We start from the raw sequence: 25,634 nt of genomic DNA, 5'->3' as shown, positions 1-25,634 counted from the left end.
CCTCGAAATGAAAACATTCGATGTGATCTTCTCCCTGAGGAACATTCCCCCAGATATTAAGGTCTATGATTTTACCTTTCCGTTCATATATCTTTTGATAATTGCCCAATTTTTTAGCATTGAAGATTTAGTTTTTGAATCGTTATTTTTGTGAACAGAGTTTTGAAAAAGGGATATCAGACACAAGTGCCGACGGCGTGCAGTCTTCTCTGGCAAGCGGCGGTGCCCAACAATCCAATTTCCGTGAACTTTTTTTTTTGAGTAAATTTTGGAATAATTTTATTTCTGTGAACTATTTTCTAGTAAATTTTGAATAATTTGCGTGAACTAAATTTGGATTTGTTTTATTTTTGTGAACTATTTTTTTTTCTGAGTAGCCGACACCGCGGCCCAACAATCCCAGTGCGATCAATTTTCTGACCAATTCGGTCGTATTGTAAGTTAGCATGGCCCGCTCATTTTTTGCAGGGGAGCCCGACCCATCTCACGCAAAGGCCCAACTATTGTTTATCCTTTTCTCAGAAAAAAGAACTCTGGTTTATCCAAAGGGAAACGGGTGGCAGTTTGTACCCTAGGCGGCGGCCGGCGGCGCAGTGGAGCCGTGCCTGCCGGCCGGAGGCCGTCGAGCTCGCCCAGGTACCGCTCACATTCTCCGCCGGCTGGGCGAGCTCCTCGTCTTACTCCGGCACACCGCCTCGCTCGCGTCTCACCGGGACTCCAGCGGAAGCTATCTGCCACGGTAATCCCCTTTGCTCTCCTTTTGATTTCCGAACAGGAATGCTGAGTTTCTACTACTACTAGTAAGTAATCATGGAAGTTGCGTGATTAGTCTCTGGATCCTCTCTTTTTTTCTAGAATATAAGCAGTCTATATGCGCATCTCTGTATTATGGGGAAAAGGGGATAAAATCAGAGCAATGACTGGGTAAGATTTACTATATCACAGCACTGTCAGGAAATGGCTGCAAGATCCGGTGCCGTATGTTTCTAATTAATAGCATTACAATATGGTAAGATACAGATGCAGTATTGGCAGTACTGCAGAATCCCATGTAGTTCAGTATGTAATCCAACACTGGGCAAGCTAGTGGCAAGGCATTACGCTTTACGACGCAGATCCGAGTTATGTTCCCTCAAACGTGTAATGATACACACACACAATGCGTGCTCATGTGTTCGTCGTGTTTTGTCGCATGGGACGATTATCAGACGACACAAAGGGCTTGGGGGGAATATGCAGGTTCTGCAGCCTCCCAGTTAACATGTTTACCACCTTCGTCATCGACGGCCTATTCTTTGGGTTCCACTGGATGCACCAGAGCCCCACAATACTCAGCTGTCTAATCTTGTCTTTGTCTTCTGCTGTCATTTCCAGAGTAAGCTCCCATTCCTGCCAAGAAATCACTTTCTCGTAGATCCACTCAGGGAGGTATACCTCGTCCTGGATCTCAACACTTGGGTCTGCGTTCCTCCTTCCACTCACCATTTCCAACACCAGCATGCCAAAACTGTACACATCTGACTTGTATGACACCCCTCCAAAGTTTCGAGAGTATAGCTCCGGTGCGATGTATCCCATAGTTCCTCTGGCTGCTGTGAGCGTAACAATGCTTTGGTCCCTTGCACACAGCTTTGCAAGGCCAAAGTCAGAGATCTTTGGGTTGAAGTTGTAATCCAGCAGGATGTTGTGTGGCTTGATGTCAAAGTGGAGAATCCGCTGGTTGCAGCCTTGATGCATGTATTCCATTCCTCGGGCAATGCCTAAAGCAATATCTAGCATTTTGTTGGGTGCTAGGAGTTGTCGAGAAATATTAGAAACATGTGTGAATATGTATTTCTCCAGTGACTCATTAGGCATGAATTCATAAATAAGGGCCCGTCTCATTCCTTCGGAGCAAAAGCCCAAGAGGCGTACGATATTTGCATGGTGGATTAGTCCAATGGTTGCAACTTCATTGATGAATTCCTCCCCCTCTCCTGTAGAACTCTCTAGCATCTTGACTGCCACAGGTACTCCATTTGGTAGCTCGCCTTTGTACACACTTCCGAATCCGCCCTGACCGAGTTTATCCTTGAACCTTCTTGCTATCTTCTTAACATCAGGGAAGGTGTATCTTATAGGTTTCGATGTGCCATATGCCTTGAGAAACATTTCAACCTTCATATTTATCTCTTCATTGTACCTTGACTTCAAGGAGAGATATATCACAGTGGCCACAATCAATGAAAGAACTACAAATGCAGCTACAGATGAGGCTGCTGATTAAAAAAAAGGATATTAGCGAGTTGCATTCAGATAAGAGGCCATGCATTCCTGACTCTTATTGTAATGAGGAAACACAAAAGATTCACAGTGGTAAGCAATAAGAATTTCATCTAGAATGAGAAAAAGGAAAAGAGTTGCAACATTACCCGCAATTGGGATGACATGGGTACCTGCATGTAGGAAGAATATCATAAGTTTTTCCATGCTTTAATTTTAATGTAGACAGAAACAGAAGACTACTTCATTAGTCTATGAATTATGTTTGGAACAACTAATTCCTGATTCTTACACGAGTTCTCTGTGGACATATATATTTGGTAGCTTCCTGTTGGCTTCAAGTATATTGGACCTCAGACATAGGGTGTTATATCGATTAATATATTCTTTGTTATGTTATAGCTGTACACTTATTTATTCATATCCAATCTGAAAAACTAAACAAATATGAAAATGGTCAACTAAGGTTCAGCTCTTACTTTTTGTTGCCCAAGAATTTTACAAATTAGTCAACCATCATAAGTTTTCCCATATAATTTGGCACTTGCATCTCTTGATAAATGTTTTTTCTTTGGGGAACTTTCATGGATGTGAACCTAGAGACTGTATGTGCTCAAGCAACTTAACGATTTCTCTGATTTGCAATACAATTTTGTTTGTTAAATAATATAACTACTAGATTGAGAATTCTGTTGGAAGATTAAACACAGTTAACATCAGAATATAGGAGATCAACAAACTAGTACATTGAGAAGCAGAAAATCTATAATGCTGTTCCTAAATAAATTTCCACACCATAATGATATATGGATTTCAGTTAGGGAAAGAAATAATACCATGGTGCTGGCAGAATGCTTGACGCCTTTGTGAGCTGAATCCACAGTATCGACCTTCATGTTCACACTGTTGGCAGACATCGGTAATGTTACTGAGGTGCCAAGTGAAGGTTGTCGCACCAAAGTTGACAACTGCCTTTGCTATTTCACTGGAGGGGTCCGAGTTAGGGCCATGTTTATCATAGCTGAAGGGTATCGGGATACCTTTAGAAATGGCCACACAGTCCCATGGTAAATCAGATATGTATGCGGAATCTAATGCCAAATACAAGAATTGGCTAGCGTTGCTACTGACACAAGGAGCTGGGCCGACTATACTATATGGATGTGCTGGTATGAAATTCTTGGAACAACGTACCAGGGTCGTAAATGATTGAGGTTGTTTGTACACACCAGTTTCTAACTTTCTCGAGATGAGCTTCTGAAGTGGGCATTGTGTCAATGGTTCCACAAGCGGGGTGATGTTAATGACGCGGTGCATGTAATATATCGCAGTCACTTTGCAAGAACCAAGAACAGGGTGATCCAAGATCGTGTCATGCCCAGAGCATGATAACTGCATGCCAGCTGCTCCACAGGATGTTGGTTGGGTTGAAAGCCGGAAGGGGAACTGGATCTTTGGTCCATGTTTGCTGCACCGTTGTGATGAGCATTTCTTGAAGAAATCCTCATCATCTGATGCTGCACCCACATAGGATTCATTGGTTAGAAGACAGAGCAGCACTAGCATGACAAGAAGTTTAGGAAAATCCATGAGATGAATTGGAGATTTAGATGGAAGAAGAGAAAGTCTGGAGTATAAGAAAGTGGTTGTATGCTTTAATCTCTGGTGAGGATTGGGGTGGCACTTGTCATGATAGTTACATGTCTGGGCAGGAAGTCCAACTGCCACCGAAACATATCCTTCTGCAGTTTGTTGCTTTAAAGTCTGCATCACCCTTGGCTGTATGTACATATCCCTGTAATTAAAATATATATGCTATTGGATTCCACACATTACTAGGAGACTGACATAATTGGACCAGAATACACTTTGACTCTTCCTCTTATGCTAGACCAACACGTGCTCAAGTTCTAATCTTTCATTTTCTGCTCACCACTGTGGACTCAACTAATTATTTCTTCTTAGTCTCCAAGTATTAGTTCCCTTCCTATCACATTCTACCATTTAATTCCTGATAGGCACAAGTTGGCCTTCAAAAAGGAAGAGTTGACGCGATATTCGAGTCAAGCACAACAAAAGAATATTGTAAGCCAGATTTCAGGATATGCTACTCTTTTGCGCAAAGTTTCAGTATGTACCCACAAAAAAAAAGTTTCAGTATATGGCACCCATGTCTCATGGCAGTATCATATACTGCTATCCAATATAAGGGGGGTGGATAATCAAAGTGAATGAGCTAGGTGGTTTGGACAAGCAAGCATGCATGTTAGGCTTTGCTCACTGGATCAGAGGAGAAGAGTACATAGTGGTGAATACTCCCTCTGTTCATTTATGTAAGGCATTTTAGACAGCCAAAATTGAACTGTTTTAGGTGTTGTCTTAAATGTCTAAAACCTCTTACAAAAGTGAACGGAGGGAGTACCGAACCTCCAAGGTTGCCTGCCAAGTAAATTAAGTTAGGTTCTAGTGTATGTAGCCTCATTATCTGAGAGGACTGTGCTTGAATGAGCAACCAATTTTTCATGGGCCCCATTGCTATGATGAAGATCAGTCATGTAATGTCCGTAGAGTCTGTAGCTGGTATGCAGTTACCGTAATTCTGTTGTAAGTACCCTTGCTATCCAGTCTGTTCTTCTATGAACCAGTCTGCCATGGCTATGGCCAGTGTATTCCATGGTTTTACCACCCTGTGACTCTTAACTGTACTACTACAAATTATTGTAACATCTGTTGCCGTACAGTTTACCATCAGAATGCGAATTGAAGTGAAAACCATTTCATATAGATTAGGGATTTCTATGGCATATATACCAACCATATTTAGACTCCCTATCAACATGTGGATAGTTTTGTATTATGATATGGCTTGGTGACTTTTTGTGATAGCTGAATGACCGACGAGGAGTGCTTACAGTCTGACTGGCTGTAGCGCAGTCATCGTCGGAAATAATTAGCCAGACACTATGGAAATGCTGTCAGTTACTCCTGTAAAGGAAAAAAACAGATATTACTTTATTTTTGTATGGTATCAGCCGTGCGCTGTTGAAATGCTTTCCGTTCCATTTGCAGGCAATAGAAACCAGGTAAATTTCAAATGCATCTGCCCATATAATGTAAACTTGGTGCTAAAGATATTAAACAAAATTTGGTAGTTAGTTATGTAGAGGAGGGGTGTAGGAAAGTAGTTCAGCTATAAGTAGATCTATTAAAAAAATAGAACTACTTTAGTTCTACCCTACTTTAATATCTCAAATGAATGATATTTAGTTAGTATTTGTCATTTTCTCTCCCTGTTATTTGTCATTGTCTTAAGACATTGAATTCCATGTTATCATGACTAGGACAGAATTGTGACTAGAGTAGTACACTTGGACTCACTCCCATTAATCTAGAGGTCTGGAGTCAAGAACATCACCATCACCTAGATAAGCCAGTAGGCTGTATGTATTTACCTAACTTTGGCTTGGCAGGAAGTAGCCAAGTCTCCTAGTCAACAACATCACTATCATGTAGAGCCACTAGTTGGCATGTAATTACCCACTTTTGGAGTTAAGAAAAATAAAAACTTTGGCAGCCACACCTTCATTTGACAATTCCTCTGTGTATCTGTGCTTCTGTGAAACAGCTTGCCATGGTGATGCCCGCTGTTCTCAACTCCCTAACTTTCTTATGTGTGCTTGCAGTTCTTGCTGCAGGTCAGGCTGAAGGGCGGCATCATGACCCTGATTGTCCTTCTTTCTCGTGCGGCCCTCTTAGAAATGTATCGTTCCCATTTCGTCAGGCAAGTGATCCTCCTGGGTGTGGTTATCAATCTTATGAGCTAATTTGCAGTGATACCAAGGCCGCAATTCGCATCGACGATGCAACATACTATGTGCCTGCCATCAACTACAGTGGTTCTTCCTTCTGGGTTATCGATGCCAACATGGATTTATACAACAGCTGCCCTCTACCTCGGTGGAATCGGCCTCCCTCTACATACCATTACAACATGAACATGGAAGTCGAACTGGATCCCCTTGTAGATAGTCAGGCTTGCTTTCTTAAATGCTCTCGGGAAGTAAAGGACAATGGTATGTACATGCCTGTTGCTTGCCTGAGCACCAATGATACTTATGTTTACGTGTTAACTGGTGATGAATCTAATTCAATGGAGTATCTCGAGCCTTCTTGTGGGTACTTGGCCATGACTCCTCAGCCTTGGGACAGTCCAGTGCTAGAAAATGCAAGTTATGCAGATGTTGTGAAATCCATGAGGAGTGGATTTGCTGTTCTATTTCCTTTCAGATATCATAGGAGGAGCATCAATGTATGCCTAAGGCGCGAGATTCGGTGAGTTACAGATCTTGACATCTGCACACTGTTGTTTTATTCGTTGCCTGTGTATACCTGGCTACCTTGTTCGAGGGTACACTTTCATTCCATTTTTTCATACAATCGTGCTATTGCAGCAAGTTTCATGAATGGCCAGTGTCTGGAAGGAGCATCAAGGATTGGATTGTGGGAATTCTTCTGGTTGAGGGAGATTTCGCAGACTGCGTATTTGATGTGACTGGATTCCCTTATTATGTTGGAAATGAGCGGAGCGCCATACTAATTACTATGTGGATTGTGACATTGACTGCAGGTACTTCAGAATTTTGTGTTCTTAATTTAATTTCTTCATCATCACAACTGCTTATTCATGTAGCCACTAAACCCTATGCAACCTTGCTTATGTAGATCTATGCAGGTTCTTGTTGGCACCCCTGGCTGTGTTGATCTTTCTGGCCCACAAGTATTGGAAAACAAGGATCAGAATTGATGCAGTCGGGAAGTTCCTCCAAATGCAACAAATGCTTGGCCCGACAAGGTACGCCTATACTGACATCACCGCAGTCACGAGCCATTTCAGAGATAAGCTGGGTCAGGGAGGCTACGGATCCGTGTTTAAGGGTGTGCTATCGCCAGGCAATGTTCATGTCGCGGTAAAGATGCTAGACGGTAACTCCAACTGTAATGGAGAAGATTTTATCAGTGAAGTTTCAACCATTGGCAGGATTCACCATGTTAATGTGGTTCGTTTAGTGGGGTTCTGCCCGGAGGAAATGAGACAAGCGCTCGTCTACGAGTACATGCCTCAAGGTTCTCTCGACAAGTACATCTTCTCGGCCGAGAAGAATTTCTCTTGGGACAAGCTAAATGAGATTGCTTTGGGCATTGCCAGAGGGATTGATTACTTGCATCAGGGTTGTGACATGCAGATTCTCCACTTTGACATCAAGCCGCACAACATCCTTCTTGACAACAATTTCATCCCAAAAGTTGCCGACTTCGGTCTCGCAAAACTATACCCAAGGGACATCAGTTTTGTGCCGTCGAGAGCACTACGGGGAACTATAGGGTACATAGCTCCTGAGATGATATCTCGGAGCTTTGGCATCATATCGAGCAAATCTGATGTTTACAGCTTTGGGATGCTGCTGCTGGAGATGGCCGGAGGAAGAAGGAATGCCGATCCAAATGCAGCAAATTCTAGCCAAGCATACTACCCGGCGTGGGTGTATGACCGACTAACCCAACAAGACCATGTGGGTGAGATAACTGCTCATGTTGATGCTCAGATGCATGAGTTGGAGAGGAAGCTGTGCATCGTCGGACTATGGTGCATCCAGATGAAATCTCATGACAGGCCGACGATGAGCGAGGCAATAGAGATGCTGGAAGGCAGCGCCGATACCTTGCAGATGCCTTCCAGGCCATTCTTCTGTGATGAAGGGCACGTCCATACCGATGATACTTACCGTTTGTCGTCCGAGTTGACTGAAATCTCTGAGGAGGATATGAGTGAAAATATTGATGTGTGATGTAATGCAGAAAATGATGCACTTAGCTGGTGCATTTTTCTTGAAATAATGGCTGTACATATGGTTGTATCAAGCATGAAACTATCTGCTGTATTTCCGGAGTGGTGTGTACATGTAATAGCTAGCGGAGTAGAAGAACTACTACTGATGATATGTCCATGTCATCTTATTCATGCATGATGAAATTTCGCTCCTGCTCCTGGTGCTGCTTTGTGTTTTCTGTTATGCTCAAATCTTTGTGTTTCCCATATATTCGCCTAAAAACTCACAGCTTTGGGATGATGCTGCAAGGTGGCGTCAATGGCCTTCAGATGCCTTCTAGGCCTTTCTTTTGTGACCAAGGGCACATCCATACAGAGGATTCTTACCGTTTGTCATCCGCAGTTGACTGAAATCTCTGAGGAGGATCAGTGAAAGTTTTATGTGTGATGTAATGCACGAGAGGAGACAATTAGGCTGTAAGAATTAAGCTAAAATAATGGTTGTAGTTGTTGTATTGAGCATGAAACAAAACAAAATTAGCCAAGCACAAACTCCGGCATTTGTCTATTTGCAAACGGCCCGACTTAATAATCATGGCCGGCCGAGACATTAAAACTAATCGACATTCCCCCGCAAAAATAATAATAATCAACATTAGGACTTAATAATCATGGCCGGCCGAGACATTAAAACTAATCGACACTAGGACTTAATAATCATGACCAGCAGAGACATTAAAACTAATCAACATTAGAACTTAATAATCATGTCAGGCCGAGACATTAAAACTAATCGACATTTGGACAATAATCATCGCCGGCCGAGACATTAAAATTAATCAACATTAGGACTTAATAATCATCGCCGGCCGAGATATTGATCTAATAATTGACCGCGGTACAGCTAATGCCTTGACTTGAATCAGTATAAGTCTTCATGATCATGATCAGCCGGTAACAGGCAGTTGTCTACGCCAGCGATTCCTACCTGCTATCGTTGGTCCATGTGCAATCTGCGCGGTAGGTGACTTGGTTGTTTTGATCAACTAAATAAACTAGTTAGTTTAGAGGAGCTCCAACTCTTGTCTTACAAGTCTGGCCTTTTGCTTAACAACGCCAAGAAGTCACAGTCTTGTCTTACACAAATTATTGGCTGTAGACTAGCTAGACTTGGTGGGTTACTGTCACAAAAAAAAAAACAATTAGCTTAGCCATTATCGGAAAAACAAATTAGCTTAGCCATAGCCCATAGCTTGATGTCACTAGGGATTTTGATAATGAAAATCTTGGCCGGCCGGCCGGCCAATAGATTAAACTGAAGGCTAATGCCTCACATCAACGAATCAACATCCATATGCATATCCTAATCAAGCAGAGGCCGAGTTGACTCTTATCAATCAGCCCAATGTAAGACAATCATTCAATGCCTAACATCTTAAATGTGGTATTAATTGGGACCTCCTATCTGCCGCATTATGCGGCAGACTGGCGGGGGATCGCAGAGGCGCCGAACGAATTGGCTGGCCCAGGTAGCCAACCCTGCGAGACGAAAAAAAATGAGTAAAACGATGCGCGCTGGGTTCCAACTTGCGACGCTGACTCATCAGTTCATGAGCGAAGCACCTCGAGCTGAACAGCTTTTGTGAAAAGTAAGCAGCGCCATCATTTAAGTAGTTACACTCGCATAAAATTCCAGCAAAAGATGGACTCGCAAGGATTCAAACTCAGCACCTCCTGGTAGTACGCAGCGGTGCATAAGCAGTTGAATACATAATTTTGATGTCCAAAGCATGCAGCGCAGCTTATAATAACTGTGAAAGGTGACACATCTATTTTCTTTAAGAATTTCGAATGCATTTTTATATAGGAAAGCGAATATTTATGAAAAAAACATTTCAAAATTGTGAGAAAATTTCCAAATTAGAAAATTATTTGAAACACAAACATTTCATTCAAAAGTCAAACATTTTTCAATGTTGAACAAAATTTAGAAAAGCGGATTTTTTTTGAAAAAAATAACATTATTTAAAAACATGAAATTGTTGGAAAAAATAGAACATTTATTGAAACTCTGAACAAATATCTAAAGGCGAAAAAAAATTGCGTCCGTGAACATTTTTTGAAACTATGAACAAAATTAGGGGAAAGCAAGCTTTTTATCAATATCATGAAGGTTTTTTGAATTTTTGAACAAAAATTGAAAAACCAAGAACTTTTCTGAATATTCTGTTCAACGTCAACAAATTTTGCAATTTTGTTCAACGTGAGCAAATTTTGGAACTTAAGATCATTTTTTGAACACGCGAACAAGTTTTGTGAAATGAGAACAAAAAATTTACGAACAGTTTGAATATTTTTTCAAACTATGAATTTTTTTTAAAACGTGATTTTTTTTAAATCACAAACAATATTTAGAAAACATGAACAAATTTTTGAAAATTCAAGCATTTGGAAAGCACAAACAAATTTCAAAAGACTGAATTTTTTGGAAAATACAAACAAATTTTAAACATTAACAAAATTTTAATTTTCGAAAAATGGAAAAAAGAACAATTATAAAAGATGTTAAATTTTTTAAATTTGCGATTTTTAGAAAAGGAAAAAAGAAAATGTGAACCTGAAATATAAACAAAAAAACAAAACAAAGAAATGAAAAAAAGAAACAGAGAAAGGGAAACCCAAAAAAGAAATGAAACAGAAAAATGAAACAAAGAAAAAGAAAAAAACAATGACAAAAGAAAACCGTTAAAACGATATAAAAAAAGGGTTCAGGGAACCTTCTGGAAGGTTACAAAACCGGCTGCCTCGCTATGGGATAGTGGGCGGGCCCAGATTTCGCGCTCGGGAGATCACCTATACGAACCCTCCACAGTTCGACGCAGTTAGCGTCAAATAGTCGTGTTGTAATGTGTTAAAAAAAACATCTTAAATGTGGTTATACCATAGAGGTGTTGCTGAAACTTTCCGTCTTGGCTTACCAATTGTTGATTTGTCCAACAGCTTCGTCGGGGCGGGAGTTTTTTCTTCTGTTTTAGAACCTTTTTGGTTGACTTTTCCTCAGTTTTCTTTATTTGTTGTTTATATCACTTTTCCTCAATTTTCTATGTACGTTTTTCATGTACATGTAAAATATTCATTTTAAAATATGTTTTGATGTGTACATAATTTGTATATAAAATTTTTTATTCATGATTAACACGTTTTTAGATATAAGGTTAGAATTTTTAAATAGGCTAAACCTTTCATTCAAATACATGTGTGATGTACACTTTTTAAATAAACAATTACACTTTTCATGTTCATCGGAAACATTATGATAATGTTTAGTAATTAACAAATACATGGTTAATTGTTTATTATTATGCCAAATACATGTTTTTGAAACGCACGACATTTTTAAAATGTTTAAAACATTTTTCTGTATGCTCAACATTTTTCACATGCATTTGAAAGATTTATATTATATATGTTTAATATTGTATCAAATATATTATTAACATTTTATATAATCTTACATACATTTTCTAAAACAGGTGAACATTTTTTGAATTAAGCTAGTAATTGTTTTACATTGTGTTAACATTTTCTAAGTTTCTTATTAAAAATGTTTTTTAATGCTTTGAAATATATGTATGCACAATATGTTTGGAAATAATAATAAAAAAAAAACAAGAAAATGAACAGAGGCAAAAACAGGAGAAAAGACGAACTTACCTAGACCGGCACATTCGCGGCGGCCTGACACGAGCGGTCGCTCCAACTTGCGTTAGGCGAGGTATAGGCGTGCCCGGTAGGCACGGCTGCACTGCCGCACCGGAGTAAGCGCTCGGCGGCCGTGTGCCGCCGTCTACCATAGAAACGGGCACCTGTTAGAAATGTGGAGGTGTCTTTCCCCTTTGGGTGACATGGTTCAGGCTCGCCTGCAACCAAAATACCAAACGGGCCATCGTTAACAATTCGAATTAGTCAGAAAGGCCGCAGCTAGATTATTAATCAGGCCGCGTTCTTGGCTACTCGTGTGCTCTGCCTCTTGCTGTAGAAAACTGCAAGCCGTTGTCACCCGCTGTAGAAAACAGTTTGTGTCCGACTCTGTGCTTTGGTGACTCCAAGTGCGACTCTTCGTGCTTTGGTGACGGGCGGAAAAAACATAAAACTTACAAAAGTTGTTAGGTTTTCTTGCTTTTCGCAAGTTAATGTTACTTGTGTGAGGTGTGTAGCTGATATGAAAATTACGGCTCCTATGACTTGAAGATATAGAAAAAAGGTTGATTTATGAAGGAAACATTTGACAAACTTTTTATTACAAGATGGCAAGGCATCCCCATGGCCGTTGCCAGGAGTTAATTGATATTCAAGGCAAGTTTTTATTAGGTCATTTTCTTTCTTCTTGCCAAATTCATTTATTTTCCAAAGGATAAATAGGACCCACACCTCACCCTCCATTCATTATTCTCGAGGTGTCCTTTTTATTTCGTGATAACTCGGGGGCTATATAAATTGGTATGATTGCTTGTAAACAAGCGATATGGGAGTATTTAAAGGTATAACGAACTGGGAATTAACAGAAACAGGAGATAACCTAGTAGGAGCTAGCCTTAGGAAGGCTGCTAGCGGGTCGTTGGTTCCATCATCAGTCCCAACAACTATTTATTTGCGCTTCTTTCTTCGAAGGCCATGAGCAGGCCCATGGGCCAGTACGTGTACACGAGGAAAGGGCCCCGAGCAGAAAAATTCTAAAATTAAACATTTTCTGGATTGCGGGTAAATTCTAAAGAAGAATAGGGACTTTTTTACAAAACAACTGACGGTGAACAGACATAAGCAATCCGTACTTTATTAATAGATAAAGATATAGATAGTAAATATGCCCGTGTGTTGCAATGGAAGACAAAAAAAGACGACCTAAAACCCTGCCCATCTGCTCCACCAACACACATAGGCCCACTTCCTCTATTTCAACACAACATCCCACTTGAGTTACCGTTTATTTTTTCTCTATGTGTGTGTAGTTGTTTTATTGCAATGAATAAGATAAATGAAAATCAAGTGTCTGCAATTGTCTCATGAAATACAGAAGTTAAAGAGGCTACTCCCTTGGTTCATCAATAAGTGTACATATAAAAATAATTAGGATAGATTATGATGTGGAGTAAAAAATGCATTGGGAAGGTGCAAGCCACCATATCTCTCCTTTTTAATTACCCCACCCCCAATGAGCAAAGTGCATGTAGAAAGTCAGGGGACCATGTGTTGAATGTTATTAGTCTTGATTACCGTGTAATGATAGAGAAACTTTTTTTTCTACTTTAAAGTGCATTGGAAAGTTAGAAGTACACTTGTCTGTGAAGAAATTTAAATGACAAATGTACACTTATTTCATGGACGGAGAGAGTATGCTATAAAATATTGTATAAAGCTGAATTAGCATCGGGGCTAGATTTGCTAATACAGCGAGCAACTGTGTGCTGACAAGTCTGCCATGAATATGTAAGAAAAGTGATAAAAGCGTTAGCACATCACCCACAAAACAGATTCGTTTTAAACACAACATATCGTGCAAATTAGCAAAAAAAATTTACCCTTATACAAAAATGTAGCGGTCACAAAACCTTTAATTCTGTTTTTGTTAGGCCCCCCGGCCACGCATGTTACAATTATGTCTTTCCTTTCTCACCGCCTGGTAGGGGCTTTATTTCTTTTTCATTTAATGGGTCTTTCCTTTCTCCCATCAACGAGCATGCAAAGTCCCTCTCTTTTATTTTGTTTTGCCACACATGTCGCAATTTATTTCTTTTGCTCATTTAACGGGTCTTTCCTTTCTCCCATTGCCCCTCACAATATCCCATCAACCTTCTTAATGCGAGCATGCAAGTCCCTGCACATGAGCATTCTCCATTGCCCCCGTTAATATCGGAACAAAATTCTATGAGACCAGGTCTTACGGGTTAGCAGGTGAGACACATCCTGATGGATGACACGTGGCATTCACAAATCACAAAATATTTACCCGCCCCCCACCTGAAATCAGGGGGGGAGAGATTAGATGCTTTGTGATTTGTGAATGCCATATGTCATCCATCAGGGCGGGTCTCACCTGGTTTATATGAGACCTGGTCTCATATAATTTTTTTCCATTAATGTCCCATCTCGCCCTCCGTGTACTGATTTTGTATGTTGTCTGTTGATTCAAAAACTTGCTAACATATATGAATCGGTAGATTTTGGTGTAAAAATTTGATGTGGTACTATTTAATAGATGAACTGACATGAAAGACTGATATGATGCCTCGATTTGGTATTGTGCCGGAAGAAACAGCCCAAATAGAGGTGACTTGCATAGCTGGGCTGACCCCAAAAACATCGACGAATATATATGTTGTCTCTCTGTGTATTGCCAGAAACAATTGTCTAGCGGGTTTGTTAGGACCTGTTGCTATGTTAAATAGGTTGTGGGTTCAAGCATTGCTTTGCACTTAATTTTTAGTTTTTGTGTGCGTTGGGCATTAATTATAGACACCCAAGTAATTAAGTGCAAAGCAATGCCCAACGCACACAAAAACTAATTCCACACTTGCCTTGATTTATTGTTGGTTTCGCTCGTAAGTTGCATAGCGAATTTTGTAAAATCCAGCGGACTGCCACGGCTCAAACTCCTGATCGGTCTGCTGCACAATCAAGTGGACCGCTCGCATCAAAGTGATCTTTCTAGTTGTGAATAATCATGTCTTGAACAACACTGTACAGTGTGTGCAGTTCAGAATTCTTATGGAACTTAAAAGAAAGTTGAATTAAAAAGTCCAAAGCAAATTCCAAAGTAAATATTCCATCAAATATATAGTTTAGGCCCTGTTTGGAATCACTCCACTCCGCTCCACTCCGCGGAGCTGTGGAGCTGGGCTTGAGCCGCTCTGTGAAAACGAGCTATAGCGTGCTCCACTCCGGGAGCGGAGTCGAGGGAGTGGAGTGAAACCGAACAGGCACTAGAAGTGTACTATTCTCTTTCATTACACTGCTCTTCACTCTGTTTATGCAGAAACTGGGACTGGCCTTGTACTGATTTTATCATTATATCAGTGCATCAATTCTCTTCACTTCATTCTTCCTAGATACTCACTCCCTCCAGATTACCATGTCCAGCGGGCACAAAGAAAATTATGACACCGAAGAATAAATAGTAACATCAGAGATTCACTGCAGCGCCCATGTATCTTGATTCTTGAGACACAAAAAAGTTAAGTATTTGAAAAAATAAATTCTTAATGTTGTAGGTATCCAAGAAAATCCAAACAAATCATAGCATATAAATTGCGAGGGAACACCATCTTCTACATAAGAACATTCTGATTCATCACTACCCATCACAAAGCCAATCTACCGTGGTAACTGGAATAACAGAAAAATACCTCTAGTTTCATCAAGTCCATACATATAAATACAAGTTGTACAAAATTCTGCAAATGGTAGTAATGCTTTCAAACCACACAAACTTAGGAGATCAACTACCACATATTTATTTTATTATAGTTGTATTATTTGCAAAAAGAAATAGTGCGAAGCCTTTCTAACACTACAGGAATTACCCCTAATCCCGACGGCCTATCGTATGCTGACGGCCCTCGTCAGCATATATTGAGGTATGCCGACGGCCTAGGGCAAGCCGTCGGTGTAGAAAAGCCGTCGGCATATCTCCACAATGCCGACGATGGCCGTCAGCATAGCGGGACATATGCCTATAGTGGCCGTCGGCATAGTCGTGGGCCCGGTGACCCTGTGGTTGACGGGCATTTGACGTCGTCATATCTATGCTGACGGCCCTAACGGCGGCCATCAGCATAGGCTTGGTCCACGTTATCGATCCCCGGCACGTGCCACATCATCGATCTGAGGCGTGTCGGTTGGGCACACCTCATCGATCCAGGGGCATATGTCGTCGGACATATCTGTACCTTTTGAAAACAACTTTTAAAAAACCTCCTCAAAAAGTTATGCATGTGCCAGCTCCCTCTCTCTCTTGACTTTTGCATTCGACTTCTGGCAAGTTTTACATTCTGCATACTGTCTCTCCTCCTGTCGTTGTTCCCTCTTTGTACCTGGCGCAACTGTTCCTTGTCCGGACTGGACTGGTAGAGCTAAACGTAGCGGTGTGACAAGTGAGGTGGAGCAGTGTCCGGTTTCCATTTTTGAATATTTTACTACTGCCTTGTTTACTGTTTTCATAGGCCTGCAAATCCATTAGCCGTGCAGGACAAGCACAGATCGCCAAGTTGGCCAGTGTGGATAGACGACGAGATAAACCGGAGCCCCGATCCTCAGACCTAAAAATCCTCTCTCTTTCCCCTGTCGTGCGTACCTCGCCCCATCAGATTTGAGCGATTCTTTTTTATTTCAGAAAATTTGAGCGATTCTTATACATGAGAGAGAAGGGAAAGAAAACCGAACGATGAAGCCAAAGTGTGCTCCGGGAATTCTCCTTCCGTGACCCAGGCTTGGCCCAATTAAGTAAGAGGTTCAATTAGGGACACAAGGAACCATATAACGCAAGGAAAATAAAATAATACAAAAAATTAATAAACATATGGAGAACTATGAAAGCCTTCTTCCTTTAACACATGACTGCCGTACGAGCACAAACTTCGATCGACAGTGACCCTAGACCATCGTGTGAAGGATTTTGGAGAGCGGGGACATGGCAATGTTCAAGTTTGAACTAATGCTACCTTGGTCTGTTGCTCGCAACATCACCACTGATCTTCTTTGGCGTTGGCACTGTTTCCGATCGACTGCAAGATGATCCTCAGGCTTAGGGTGCAAAGCTTTACGACCTCTATCGCTATAGTCACATGTTCCCTGCCCCTCATAATCTGGTTGTGTTTGCTTTTCGCTCTATAAAGAGCATGTGTTGCTCAACACTCCTCTCTATCGACATTGCATGTCGACCCTCTCCCCTCCCCTCCCCTTCCCTATAATAGTTTGTTGTCACTAAGCAGTGTAATGGAAAGGTCCACGAGGTGTTATCATGGCAACAGAGGGAGGTCGTTGAGAACTTCTAAACAGAGAAAGTTTCAGAATTCACAGGGGATGTGTTCCCATAGTCGATTTTCCTACCCCTATCTCTTCTAGCTGGTGCATGCGTGTTTCTTTTAGTTGATGTATGTTGTTAATTACATGCTATTTCGTTTGACTCACCTTGATTGTTTGGGTGCGGGTTAATCGACAATTTGAAGTAGGTTGGAAAAGGGTTGCCAAACTAGATTTGTCAACCAACAGAAATTATGCGGGACATGACTAAGGACAGGACACTTTGTACCAGCATATTTCCATACTTGCCCTCCACGAGGAGTCGGTCAGCTTCTACTACACATACCCTCAGCTATCCTCCATCGTTCATGTGGTCGATGATGCTATGAATGCTCGCACAACAGAATACCTCAAGGCTGCAGCATGTGGACACATTCAATGTCCAAGAGAGTCTACTCTAGGATTGTTCAGGCACCGTTTCATCTTGTTCATTTGTGCTTTTCCTTGGTAGCCTGGTAGCTCATTTGGCATGCCGTTGTCCCAGACTATTCCTAGGCCTCCCGGTGTGCCACTCAAACCAGGATATGCAATTGGGCGACTAACTATGAGTTACCAATTCTCGATCCTTCCTAAGCCCAGACATACATGCACGCTCCTAGTTGGCAGCCATCTTGGCATGTAGTGCACCGCATGGTGTTTTCTTTGCCCGAACTATACCTAAGTGTTCTCATGAGAGCTTGTCTATATAACTTTATTTACGATGGACACATTTACCAGTATGGAGATGGGCATTGATGGATGCCATCAAAGTTAGTGAGATTGTGCATAATGTATTGGTGGATGCCATCAACCTCCCATTGTTGGAATTTAAGTGCAAGTATATTATTGTTAGTGCAGTTTGCTCAAATAAAGATAGATATACATTGCAAAAGAATGATGCAGTTTATGGATTGTGTAATAAAATAAATTTTAAATATGTTAATTAATGTCATTTTTATTTTACAAACTTTACTATGTTAACCATTATCCAACTTTTTTTTGACCCGCGATGAATCAACTTTTTTTTGTTATGATTTTTTTCTCCTATTGCAACACACGTTAAATTCCACGTGATGTCTTTGACTCCCGATGCATTGCAAAGCACGTTAAGAAAATCATAATCGATGGCCATTGAAGATTATGGGCATGGCCATTGGAGATTATAATTTTTTCCTCCCATTGCAACACATGTTAACAAAAATCATAATCTCCAATGGCCATGCCCAAATCTTACTGCATCACCGAGATACACTATCACTCTCATTTTCGTGAAATCATGAACGATTGTTGAAAACCATGATAATCTTTTAAACTTGTGAACATATCTGAAATCATGAATATTTTTCAAATTTGTGAACATTTTTAAAGATATTTTAGAACATTTTTTGAAATCAGGAACATTTTTGAATTCATGAACATTCATACTATTTCCAAAAACAATTAAAAAAATTGAACATTTTCTAAAACAATTTTCTTGAGTAGGCGAACATTTCGACGAACTTTTTTTTTGGAAATTGATGAAATAATTTCTGAAATTCGAACATTTTATTATTTAACAAACATTATTTAAAATGCATGATCATTTTATGAATGAGCGAACATTTTAAGAATCAATATACTATATTGTAAGTCACGAACAGTTTTTGAAGTTTTAGGATATTTTTTAATTCATGAACATTTTTTAGTTGGCAAAGTTTTACTCTATTTCATAAACATTTTATAATTACCAACATTTTTTATTCTGATGAAACTTTTTTAGTTGGCAAAATTGGGAACATATTTTAAAAACCGCAAACATTTTATGAATCCACGAACATTTACGAATAACTAAAAAAGTATTTTTAAAATTCTCATTTTTGAAATTTTCAGAACTTTTCATTAAATTCCCAAACTATTTAAAGTAGAGAAAATGAAGACGGAAAACAAAAACGAAAAATAAAAAACGAACATAAAATATAGGCCACCCAGACATGGGCCGGCCCAAACAGGCACGCTTTGTGTTCCCCCAATGCACAGAGCGTAGTGTAGTAGGTTCTTTACTGCATGGGCTGGATTCCCTTATGTGAAACGTTTCGCATCGATGGGTAATATTTTGCAACTTTCGAGGCAATTCGGTGACGTACCACCAGAATCAATAGCCCCTTTATTATTATAAGGTAGTAGCAAAATGGCCCGTGCGTTGCAATAGGAGGAAAAAAACATAATCTCCAATAGCCATGACCACATTTCGTTGCATCACCGATATACACTATCATGCTCAATTTCATAAATCATGAGGATTTGAAATCATGAGGATTTCTTATATTCGTGAATACTTTTACAAATTATCGAACATTTTCGAAAATCAAGAATTTTTATACCATTGGCAAACATTTTTTTAAAATTGTAAACACTTTTAAACAATTTTCTTGAATCGGTGAACAGTTCTAGAATCGACAAACTTTTTTTTGCAAATTGCTGGAACCATTTTCAAATTCACGATTTTTTATTTAAAGAACACTTTTTGAAATTCATGGTCATTTTTGAATGAATAAATTATTTTTTAAGTCAATAACACTTTTTAAGTTTTTAGGATACATTTCCATTCATGAATATTTTTTGAATTAGTAAAATTTTGTTCTATTTCGTTAATAATTTTTAATACATGAACTTTTGAAAAAACATGAATAATTTTTTATTTCCCTAACATTTGTTATCAAAATTTTGAACATTGTTTGAATAAGCAAACATTTTTTTTAAATCGTGAACAATTTTTGAATCCACAAAGGTTTTATTATTTATGATTTAAAAAAATAAAATTATCATATAGTTTTAAATTTTGGTTTATTTTTTAAGTTAATTTTTTTTATAAAGTAGCAAAAACGAAGAAGAAAAATAATATGAACAAAATGAAAATAAAATTTAAAAAACAGGCCACCCAGACATAGGCCAGCCCAAACAGCGCACATAGCATAGTATAGGAGGTCCGTACTGTATGGGTCGGCCAGGCGGGGGATTTCGCTGTGTGAACTGTTTTTATATCACTTATAGGTGGCAGTGGTGGCTAATATTTTGCAACTTTGAGGGCAATTTTCATGGCGTACTCGCAGAAGCAATAGCCCATTTATTATTATAGATATAGATAGATAGACAGATAGATAGTAGATGTGAGACGATATAGATAGATAGTAGATTAGTAGATGTGAGACAAATTTAAAAAAAAAGTAGCTTGAACTGCTACCATCATTGGCTATTTTAAATCACCATTTTTTAAAGATAGTTTTATATCGAATCTAGCAAATTTATGGTGCGCTCTAGTACGATAATTTTTTGAGCTAGATGGAAACATAAGTTCGGTAAACATCTTCTTTTCTCAGGAAAATGCTAACTAGAAACAGAAGACCTCACAAGCAGTCGAACACATCTCTTGCAGTGAGTCAATGTCCTAATCCAACTGTTTAAATTGTCGGCACATATACAAGCTCATATGTACTTCAACGTGTAGACTTATTATAATAATGAAGTCTAATTGAAGCAAAATAATACATGCATGTCGCATTCCGATCCAGTTTATTCTAATACCCTGTGTTGCCGTCAGAAACACTGCCCTGCATAATTTTTGTTGGTTGATAAATCTAATTTGGCCATCCAGGTAAAAATATTTGCGAAAAACCGAAAAATATCCAGGTGTCTCAGTATGAATGTTCATCTTATATTGGAGCCTAGGCCAGTGTTTCTGACGGGCAACACCGGGTATTAGAATAAACTGGATCGGAATGCGACATGCATGTATTTGTATGCTGATTTGCCCTCCATCTAGAGTATGCCGATCAGCTTCTACTACACATACCCTTAGTTATCCTCCATCGCTCATGTGGTTGATGATACTACGTAGGCTGGCACAGCAGAATACTTTGAGTTTGCAGTGTGTGGGCACATTCATTGTCCAAGAGAGTCTCAACTAGGATTGTTCAGACATCGTTTCATCTCGTTTTTCTATGCTTGCCTTGGTAGGCTAGTAGCTCATTTGGCATGCTGCCATCTAGGACTATTCCTAAGCCTCCTGATGTGTCGCTCAAACCGCGATATACAATTGGGCGGTCAAGTATGCCAATTCCCAATCCTAGACATACATGCACGCCCCCAGTTGGCCTTGGCATGTAGTGCCCTGCATTGTGTTTCCTCCTCCTCAACTATACCAAAGTGTTGTTATGAGAGATTGTTTATATAACTTCCTTTAGGATGGACACATTTACAGGTAGGCCATCAATATGAAGATGGGCATTGATGGATGTCATCAAAGTTAGTGAGATTGTGTAAAATGTATTGCTGGATGCCATCAACCTCCCATTGTTGTACACTATTGCAAGTCGAAGAGATCGAGTACATTGGAGTCGTCCTTTCCCACCATCTAGTTGATGTTTATTCATCGGGAGTCGAGACATCACATGGAATTTAAGTGCAAATATATTGTTGTCATTGCAGTTTTCTCACAAAAAGATAGACAAGCATTGCAATAGAATGATGCAGTTATGGAGTGTGTAACAAAACTCCTTCCATTTTTTATTTTGTTAATTTAATATTTATAATACCAAGTTTAAGTTGTGTTGTAGTACTTAAAAAAACTCTTTTCATTTATCATCTGTTAATTAATGTTATTTTATTTTCCAAATTTTACTATGTAAACCATTAACCAACTAACTTGCTATCCTTACTGAATATTGTAAACAATAAACTTACATGTTTCAAATAAATCCATAATTTAAACTCATTAGTAGATGTCATTAGATTTCCACCATTGCTAAGTGTAGTCATACTAACTCTCCTACTCACGGAAGACAAGGCGAGGGAAACTCCCTGGCTGGCTCTGTGCAGCGTGAAGAACCGATGGGCTGTCGGTCTTCTAGGACCTGGGACGCCGGAGGCAATGGGTCCAGGACCATGCTCAAGCTGTTTTTCTGAAGAAAAGCTTACAAGTGCTATTTAAGAAGTGTAGCTGTTATCTCAGGAGCGTAATATCGATTCAGTTTTGCTGAGCCTTTTTTGTGCTGTGTAAAAGTGAATTTGGTCTGCCTGCTAAGGCAGTTGGGGGCGCTTAAAACAATGATGTTACTTATGTTTCATTTTAATAAATGCAGCAGGGCGTGAGCCTTTCGATCTATAGAAAAAAGTGTACAAACTCTTGATCAACTCAGCAACATAAACAAGACCTATATCATATCCTCTAAGAAAAAGATGTATCATCATATTACTGGCCATATCTCCTAGGAATATCAATGACAACAGAATAAACCTTCAGCCTTTACACATGTATTTGTTGGGTGACGGAGTTGAATGATGTGACTGGTGTTTGTAATGACAAGATGAGTTAATAATATACTGTTGTCAACCTATAGATTCTGGAACAGCTAAACCAAGAGAGAACTTCGGGCATACAACATTTGAATCATCTGGATATCATTAATGGCCAAAAAGGAGTCACTTTTCTTGGCATCACCACCATTTTAATTGCTTGTCTGTGTTATTACCATGTGTGAATCGCTATAAGCCGAAAGGACAGTAGTTTGAGGATGGGTGCATGCTAACCATAGTGTCCGCCAGATACTTTCCAAAGAGAAAATCAATCAGTTCAAATCTCACAAAGTATATAAGATCCTTCTTACCTGGTGAACCATTCAGCACAACAAAACAGAAAGTCATCCTATGTATGGGATCCATCACATCCACCAGCAATGGTTGTGCCTACAAGCATAAGGCATGCATTTAATAAAATTCCCAAAAAAAGACAAATGGATATGAAAAGGCAACAGTGAGTGGTCTGCTACATAGATGAATTGACAAACATAAAAAACAACTCACTTTTGTATTTATGTTTTATAGCTCGCTACTCTACTCATACTGTCAACAAATAAAACCATATATGTTGCATTTTGCAAGGGACATTCTTAAAAGAAGTATACATAGCACTACTAAAAAAAGGGCTATAGATGGTATTGACACTAATGGCGCACCAGACAAGTGGTGCGCCATTAGTATATACTAATGGCGCACCACCTTCTGATGCGCCATTAGTGTTGAAACTACTAATGGCGCACCAAGCCCACGGTGCGCCATTAGTACCAATTTTTTTTTGAACTAGTGCGCCTGTCCAAACATACTAATGGCGCATCTGCAGTTAGTGCGCCTGTCCAAACATACTAATGGCGCATCTGCAGCCAGAAAGTGCGCCACTAATGTTATTTTTTTATTTTTTTATTCCTTTTTTTGCAAAAGTACTAATGGCGCACTTGCACGCGGTGCGCCATTACTAGTTCAAACTAGTAATGGCGCACCGTGGCAGGGTGCGCCATTAGTATGTTTTTTTTTCAAAACTACTAATGGCGCACCACCAGGGGGTGCGCCATTAGTAACCTGGATTACTAATGGCGCATTTGTTGATGGTGCGCCATTAGTAAGTGGGCAGCAACAAGATATTTTGGACAGCCTCTCCTCCCACACTCACTTTCTCCCCACTTCATTCTCTCCACCCCCTCCTCCTTGTCTCGGGTGCCTCCTCTTTTTCACCTCATTTCCACCATAGATTCATTCAAATTAAGTGGTTAAGTTACCTTATTTTGCTAGGTAAGTAAGGGGGGAAGCTATATTTATGTTGTTCTCCCTACAACAATGTGCACATGCACTTTTTATGGCCTAGCTAGATCTATGTATGTTCGTGGTGTTGCATATGTTTGTGGTGTCGCATATGTGTTTGTGTTTGGAGGTGTACCGGTATTTGAAATGCGATAGTTGCCAATATTTTGCCGGAATGTTGATTCATTTCCGTTTCGGCGAGAATTTTGGCATTAAGCATTCTTTTTGGTCCTATTTTTAGGGAAAGTCATGCCAAATTTTTTCTTGGTTCTAAAATATCGTTTTGCTCTACCCCGCAGGCGACCATGGTCCGCACGATGACCGAAGGCATCGTGAATAGGTTTTTGAGGTCCGCGAAGGCCGAGATGCTTCAAAAGAACGAGACGGAGATAAGATGTCCGTGTCGAAGATGCAAGCTGAATAGCCTTATTGCGGACCCGAATTCCGGGCAGGTGCGGGACCACCTGCTCTTGCGTGGTTTCATGGATGGCTATCGGTGGCAAGGTGATGAAGATGACTACGAAGTCGTCCATGGGGGCCGGGCAAGAAATGAGGAAGGGCAGCAAGACAACCACCGCGGCTCGGGCGGGCGAGAAGACGAAGAATCCCCAGGAGATGATCACGACGGTGATGCTGTACACAGTCATCATGTAGAAGATGCAGGACATGATGATGATGTCCGCGGAGCAGACGACGCTGGACCATCGATGGGCCGGGTGCAGGACCCTCATATTCAAGAGCTGCTTCTCAAGCAGACGGATAACGCAAGAGCTGCCGCCCGAGAGAAAGCCAAGATGGATCAACTTGAGTTAGACACGGTTACTCCATTGTATGAAGGATGCAGGCCCGAGGATACCCGCCTGAAAGTAACGCTCATGGCTCTGGAGATGAAGGTAAAACACAAAATGACCGACGCATGCTTCGACGAGAACATGTCATTCTGGCACGAACGTCTTCCCAAGGGGAACAAGTGCCCGACCAGTTCGGAGGAGGCGAAGAAAATCGTGTGTCCTCTGGATTTACCGCACGTGAAATACCATGTGTGCACGAACAATTGCATCATTTATCGGGACGAGCACGCAGAGTCTACCATATGTCCGGTGTGCGGTGTCACTCGATACAAGAAGAGGAAGAAAGCTCCTCGAAAAGTGGTGTGGTACTTTCCGATCACTCCTCGTCTGCAGCGGTATTTCGCGGACCCTAAGGTAGCAAAGCTCCTGCGTTGGCACGCGGATAGGGAGGAGAAGAAGCGAGAAGATGACGCAAATGATCCAGAGATAGATAAAAAAGACAAGATGCTGAGTCACCCTAAGGATGCGAGCCAGTGGCAAGCGTTGAACTTCGAATACCCAGAATTTGGGAACGATCCAAGGAACATCGTGCTGGGCGCGAGCACCGATGGAGTCAATCCGTTTGGCAGCCAGAGAAGCACACATAGCACCTGGCCTGTGTTTGTGTGGATGTACAACCTTCCCCCCTGGTTGTGCATGAAGAGGAAGTATATTCACATGAGTATGCTAATTGAAGGACCAAAACAACCAGGGAACGACATCAATCTGTATCTGGGGCTGCTGAAAGAGGAGCTTGACACGCTGTGGAAAACGCCAGCCAATACGTGGGACGCCGCAGAGAAAGAATATTTCCCTATGAGAGCCGCACTACTCACGACGGTGCACGACTATCTCGGTTACGGATATCTTGCGGGGCAGGTAGTCCACGGATTTTCTGGATGCGTAAGGTGCATGGATGACACAACAGCTTTTTAAATGCTTAAAAAAAATCTGTGGAGCCTGGGAGTCGAACCCAAGACCTCCTGGTGTGAGAACTGACTGCTGACCAGTCGAGCTAGTAGAGGGGACTTGATCTGGATCAGTTCTGG

At 40.5% G+C, this 25,634-nt stretch overlaps 1 protein-coding gene and 1 pseudogene across 2 annotated transcripts; one reads left to right on the top strand and one right to left on the bottom strand.

The window, feature by feature from the left end:
• Positions 1 to 761: 761 nt before the first annotated feature.
• Positions 762 to 4,822, bottom strand: LOC119274336 (annotated as a pseudogene).
• A 686-nt stretch (positions 4,823 to 5,508) lies between these two features.
• On the top strand, positions 5,509 to 8,308 carry LOC119274337 (rust resistance kinase Lr10-like). Of its 2 annotated transcripts, XM_037555005.1 has the most exons (4): positions 5,844 to 6,022; positions 6,094 to 6,594; positions 6,714 to 6,889; positions 6,985 to 8,308. In XM_037555005.1, the coding sequence occupies exons 1-4, from the start codon at positions 5,979 to 5,981 to the stop codon at positions 8,106 to 8,108; spliced, it is 1,845 nt and encodes a 614-aa protein (XP_037410902.1). In that variant the 5' UTR covers positions 5,844 to 5,978; the 3' UTR covers positions 8,109 to 8,308. The 2 variants fall into 2 exon arrangements, with proteins under 2 accessions (XP_037410901.1, XP_037410902.1); XM_037555004.1 differs by having other exon boundaries at positions 5,509 to 6,594.
• Positions 8,309 to 25,634: the final 17,326 nt, after the last annotated feature.

This window comes from Triticum dicoccoides, chromosome 3B (assembly GCF_002162155.2).
Source record: "Triticum dicoccoides isolate Atlit2015 ecotype Zavitan chromosome 3B, WEW_v2.0, whole genome shotgun sequence".
Taxonomy (NCBI): domain Eukaryota; kingdom Viridiplantae; phylum Streptophyta; class Magnoliopsida; order Poales; family Poaceae; genus Triticum; species Triticum dicoccoides.
Note: the sequence above shows the minus strand (reverse complement) of the source record. Positions and strands in the feature narration are given on the sequence as shown.